At 66.3% G+C, this 5,728-nt stretch overlaps 1 protein-coding gene across 1 annotated transcript in view; it reads left to right on the top strand.

Moving 5' to 3' along the window:
• Window positions 1-5,466, top strand: part of IL12RB1 (interleukin 12 receptor subunit beta 1) — a gene marked incomplete at both ends in the record, with an annotated part of 21,786 nt that extends 16,320 nt beyond the window's left edge. Inside the window, 6 exons of the mRNA XM_021708637.1 lie at window positions 289-426; window positions 1,294-1,449; window positions 2,489-2,626; window positions 3,002-3,098; window positions 3,669-3,750; window positions 5,286-5,466. Of these exons, the coding sequence (XP_021564312.1) occupies window positions 289-426; window positions 1,294-1,449; window positions 2,489-2,626; window positions 3,002-3,098; window positions 3,669-3,750; window positions 5,286-5,466 (792 nt within the window). The remainder of the gene's footprint in view (window positions 1-288; window positions 427-1,293; window positions 1,450-2,488; window positions 2,627-3,001; window positions 3,099-3,668; window positions 3,751-5,285) is intronic.
• Between the last annotated feature and the right edge of the window lie 262 nt (window positions 5,467-5,728).

The following is a 5,728-nucleotide window of genomic DNA, read 5'->3' as shown; positions in this document are numbered from 1 at the left end:
CAGAGGCTGGGGCAGGCCCGCCAGGCTCTGTGGTGAAGGGGGGCCCTGGGCGCCCCAACCACGGCCTGTCCCTGGAGGGCCTTCCGGCCCAAGGAGACTGCGCGGGCACAGGCGCCTGGACCCGAGCAAGGCTGGGATGGTGGGGCTGCCGAAGGGAGGCGTCCTGGAGGAGGGCGCTCTGGGGCAAGGGCTTTGGGGCATGCATAGGAGTGTTCTCAGAGTCCCCAGCAGAAGGCGCAGCGCAGAGGCGGCAGCCAAGTCCACGGGGGGCCCCCCTTCTCCCCTCAGCCACGCACAGCTGGAGCCACACGGTCCCCGCCCTGGCCGAGGAGGAGTGCTACCGCGTCACCATCTTCGCCTCGACGCGTCCGGAGAAGCCCACCTCCTGGGCCACGGTGCTGTCCACTCACCACTTCGGGGGCAACGGTGAGTGGTCCACGCTGCAGGCGCAGCTCCCCGAGGACTTGGCGGGCATCGGGAAGGAGCACTTGGAGGCGCCCGCCACATGTCGTCCAGAGCGGCCTCTGTTTATTCTCAGAGGCAGGGTCTTGCTCTGTGGCCCCGGCTGGAGGGCAGTGGCACCATCATCGCTCCCTGCAGCCTCAGCCTCCTGGGACCCCAGGGGCACGCCCCACACCCGGCTCATTTTCTTGTGTGCTGTGGATATGGGGTCTCGCCATGTTGCCCGGGCCAGTATCAGACTCCTGGGCTCCAGTGCTCCTCCCGCCTCAGCCTCCCAAAGGGCTGGGATGACAGACGTGAGCCCCTGTTTCCCACCTAACAGTATCGTCCATTTTAGAGGTCAGAAAACCGGGCTCAGCTGGGCGTGGTGGCTCACGCCTGTCATCCCAGCCCTTTGGGAGGCCGAGGCGAGAGGATGGCTTGAGCCCGCGGGCTCAAGACCAGCCTGGGCAACAGGGCGAGACCTGGTCTCTACAATAGGTTGAAAAACTGTCTGGGCATGGTGGTGCATGCCTGTAGTCCCAGCTACTCGAGAGGCTGAGGCGGGAGGATGGCCTGGGCCCAGGAGGTCAAAGCTGCGGTGGCCGTGAGTGTGCCCCTGCACTCCAGCCTGGGCAACAGAGGGAGACTCCGACTCAAAAAAAAAACAAACGGAAAACCAGGCTCAGAGAAGGACCATGGCAGTGACTGTCGGGTGGAGCTGGGGTTCGAACCCAGGCCCACCTGACTCTGCGGCCAAGGTTGCCCTGCCTCTGCACAATGCTAAGTCGTGCATGCAGAAGGCGCTCAAGTCGTGCGCCTGGCTGACGGGGACGATGGTGCCGGTTGCAGCCTCGGGGGCCGGGACCCCGCAGCACGTCTCGGTGAGGAATCACAGCCTGGACTCGGTGCACGTGGCCTGGAGTCCGTCCCCGCTGAGCGCCTGTCCCGGGGCCCTGAAGGGATACGTCGTGCGCTGTCGAGAGCAAGATGGCGGCCGGGTGTCAGGTACGGAGGCCACGCGGGCCTGGCGGTGGCGGACGGCAGCTCGGTCTGAGCCCTCCTTGCTGGTCGACGCTGGCGTCCCAGGGCCCCTCTCTGGGCCACGGCGCCCTCGCTTGTAACGAAGAGAGCTGGACACAAGGGTTCTTTGTATTAATATTCTCAGAGACACCGTCTCACTCTGTGGCCCGGGTTGGAGCGCCGTGGTGTAAGCACGACTCACTGTGGCCTCCAACTCCGGGGCTCAAACGATCCTCCCGCCTCGGCCTCCCAAGTCACTGTGACAACAGGTGCCACCACGCCCGGCGCATTTTAAAATTCCGTGTCGAGACGAGGTCTCACTGCATTGCCCAGGCTGGCCTCCGACTCCTGGCCTCAAGTGATCCTCCCACCCCAGCCTCCCCAAGTGCTGGGGTGACAGGCGTGAGCTGCCACACTGGCCCGGTGCTTTGGCCGAGCCGTCCCATTCTGCAAACACTCACTGAGTAGCTGCCGTGAGCCGGGGCGCTGGGGCGCGGACCGGACGGAGCTGACCCTCACCCGACCCTGAAAACCCGTGGGACGGGAAGGGTGACACGGGGCGGAGTCTGAGAAAAGCCCGGGCCAGGTGGGGAGCCCGCCCAGGCCGTCGGGCGCAGGGGAGGCCCAGGGGAGGCCCAGAGAGGAGGCCGGCGTCTGAGAGGGACGGCACCCCTCCCAGGTATTTCGAGGAAGAACGCTCCTCCACAAATGCCCGACGCGAGCGTGGCCAGGCACGGGGCTCAGGCCTGTCGTCCCGGCACTTGGGAGGCTGAGGCGGAAGGACCGCTTGTGGCCTGGGAGTGGAGGCCGGCCGGGCCTCCCGGTGAGACCCGGCCTCCACAAAACTGCCCAAGAGCCAGCCGGCATGGTGGTGCATGCCCGCCGTGCCAGCCTGATACAGGGAGAAAGCCGGGGGCGGACGTGTGTGTGAGGGAGGGAGGCCTAGCCAGGGCTGGTCCCCGGCCCGGGGGTCCCACGGCTCTGGGCGTCCCGGGGTCCTGGGCCCAGCACCGTCTCCCCACAGAGCAGGCCGTGAAGCCCTCGGAGACCCACGCCACCCTCCGCGGCCTGCGAGCAGGGGCGGCCTACACGGTGCAGGTGCGCGCGGACACGGCCGCGTCCCGGGGCGTCTGGAGCCCGCCCCAGAGCTTCCAGATCCTCGGTGAGTGCGGGGGCAGCGCGTCTTACCCAGCATGCCCCGTGGCGGCCCTCCCACACGGAGCCCAGCCACCCTGCCCGCACCCTCGGTCCTCAGGAGAGAGGCCCAGCCAGACTGCCCCAGGCCCTTCACGCCCTCCCCTCCCCCCGTCTGGAATGCCTGTTTTTCCATGGTCAAACTCCTGCTCATCCTTCAAAACCCCGCTCAACAGCTCCCTCCTCCAGAGAGCCTTCCCAGCCTCCCTCTGGCCACAGCCCCACCGGCCACAGCTCCTCCCCTCATCTCCCATCCTGGGGCTGGGGTCTCTGGGTGGGGACTCCGGGATCCCCAAGGGGGCTCGGCCTCCCGGCGCTCCTGACCCGAGCTCTCCCACCGCAGCCGCCCCGGCCTCCGACACGTCCGTGTTCCTGGCGTCGCTAGGCGGTTTCCTGAGCGTCCTCCTGCTGGGTGTCCTTGGCCACCTGGGTCTGAGCAGGTGACTCCTGGTGGGAATCGCAGCGACAGCCTCGCACCTGGCAGGGGTGTCCGACTGTCCGAGGGCGCCCGCTTTCCAGACGAGGAGGCTGAGGCCCGGGGGTCAGGAATGGGCCCAGCAGGGGGCGGGGGGGGGGTTGGACCCCCATGTGGAAGACGCCCCCAACCCACATCCTCACCACCTGTGAGACCTCGTGCAGGTGGGAAGCGTGAGTCGAGCTGGGCGCAGAGGCTCACGCCTGTCATCCCAGCACTTGGGGAGGCGGAGGCAAGAGGATGGCCTGAGTCCAGGGGTTCCAGCCCAGCTGGGCCACATGGCGAGGCCTCCTCATCTCTACCCTAAATCGAAAAATTAGCCGAGCGCGGTGGTGCGCGCCTGTGGTCCCGGCTGCTTGGGAGGCTGAGGGGGGAGGGTCACCGGAGCCCAGCAGGTGGAGGCTGCCGCAGCCGTGGGTACGCCACTGCCCTCCAGCCTGGACGACCGAGGGAGGCCCCGCCTCAAAGAAGCAGGAAAGGCTGGGCATGGTGAGGCGGGAGGGACAGACGAGACCCTCTGCCTTGACGCCCCCAGGGCTGCACGGCGCCTGTTCCCACGCCTGCCCACGCCCGGTGCGAGCTCCGCCATCCAGCTCCCCGGCAGCCAGGGGAAGCAGGTGAGTGCTCCTCCTCCGGCTCCAGAGCGGGGCGTGCGTGAGCTCCACCCGTGAGGCGGGGACTCGGAGCCAGTGCTCAGCCCCCTCCCGTTTCCCAGCAGTCCTGGGGAGCCACTGGCAGCAGAGACAGAAGCAAGGGGGCCTCCACGGCCAGGGAACATCAGGCCGGGGGCGGGGGCTCACAGCTATCTCCCAGCACCTTGGGAGGCTGAGGCAGGGGGATGGCTTGAGCCCAGGAGTTCCAGACCAGTTGGGGGAACGTTGCATGAGCTCGTCTCTGCAAAAGTTTCAAAATCAGGCCAGGCTAGCTGGGCTCGGTGGCTCAGCCTGTAATCCCAGCACTTTGGGAGGCTGAGGTGAGAGGATTGCCCAAGCCCGCGGGTTCAAGATCTGCCTGGGCAACTTGGCAAGACCTCATCTCTACAATAAATTAAAAAAAAAAAAAAATTAGCTGGGCATGGCAGCGTGTGCCTGTAATTCCAGCTACTTGGAAGGCTGAGGCGGAAGGATCGCCGGAGCCCAGCAGGTCGAGGCTGCGGGGGCCGGGAGCGGCCACTGCACTCCAATCTGGGCGACAGAGTGAGACTCCAGCTCAAAAAAAAAAAAAAAATTAGGCCAGGCTTGCGGGTGGCGCCTGTCGTCCCGGCTACTCGGGAGCCTGAGGCGGGAGGATCGCCGGAGCCCAGCAGGTGGAGGCTGCGGTGACCCGTGCTTGCGCCGCTGCACTCCAGCCTGGGCGACGGAGCAAGACCCCGACTCAAAAGCGGGGGCTTGATGGAAAAGTCCCAGGGTGACGGGCTTCAGACACACTGAACCCAGGCTTCAGGGCCTGGCCCTCCCTGTGTGCCAGCCCCCCGTGCGGGTCCTCCAGAGCCAGGCCTATCTCCTCTACTTTGTAAACTTTAATTAATTAATGTATGCTTTTATACGTCTTTACTTTTCATTTTTTTGAGTCGGGGTCTCAATCTGTTGCCCAGGCTGTAGTGCGGTGGCACACTCTCGGCCACTGCAGCCTCCACCTTCTGGGCTCGGGCGATCCTCCCACCTCAGCCTCCTGAGTAATCGGACTACAGGCATCGCCACGCCCGGCTGTTTTTCAAATTTTTTGCAGGGACAGGGTCTCACTGTGTTGCCCAGGCTGGTCTTGGACTCCTGCCTCGGCCTCCCAAAGTGCTGAGATGGTGGGCACGCGCCACCCTGCCTGGCCCCGTTGCCCCAGTATCTGGAGCAAAAAAGCCTCAGGGCCATCCCGGACTGGTCCAGCTTGGGCCACATGCCCTCCCTGAGCCTATGGCTGGAACCTGGGGGCGGGAATGCTCTGAATGACAGGGTCGCAGGCCCATGGCCAGCACTGGGTGGGGCCTCTGGGTGGCCCAGGGACACAGTATTCAAGAAGAGGCAGTGGGGTGGGAGGGGTCGTTGAGGTAGGGGCGACCCTCCAATTGCTGTGGGGGTTTTAGAGATTCAGCCAGGGGGGACCTGGTGCACTCCACCCAGGTGTGGACACGAAACAGCGTCCCGTCCTCCCTCTCCAGACTTGGCAGTGGGCCATCCCGGCAGACTTCCCGGAGGAGGCATCCCTGCACGAGGCCCTGGTGGTGGAGATGCCTTGGGACCAGGGCCATGGGACGGACACTCCCAAGAAGACAGAGCCACCTGGGGGCACCCCCGAGCGGACCGCTGACCCAGGGCCGGCCCTGGAGGGCGGGGACAGGGGTGAGGACACCCCCAAGCGGGGGTCCTAGGGCGCAGGCGGCTGGCCCCACGGCTCCGGGAGGCCTGATGGGGAGCGGGAACGTCCCTTGGCCGCAGAGACAGGAAGGCCCCCGTTGCCATCCCGAGGCGCCTGGCGCGTGCTTGAGGCACACCCGGCTGTCCGCCCTCAAGCCCAGGCCGCCCCGCCAGGAGCCACGGCTGTCCGGTCCCGGGTGACCACGCAGGCTCCGAGAGGGCGCGTGAGCACGGGCGGGAGGCGACC

This window comes from Carlito syrichta, unplaced genomic scaffold (genome assembly GCF_000164805.1).
Source record: "Carlito syrichta isolate Samal-C Ts95f unplaced genomic scaffold, Tarsius_syrichta-2.0.1 Scaffold143239, whole genome shotgun sequence".
NCBI lineage: Eukaryota > Metazoa > Chordata > Mammalia > Primates > Tarsiidae > Carlito > Carlito syrichta.
Note: the sequence above shows the minus strand (reverse complement) of the source record. Positions and strands in the feature narration are given on the sequence as shown.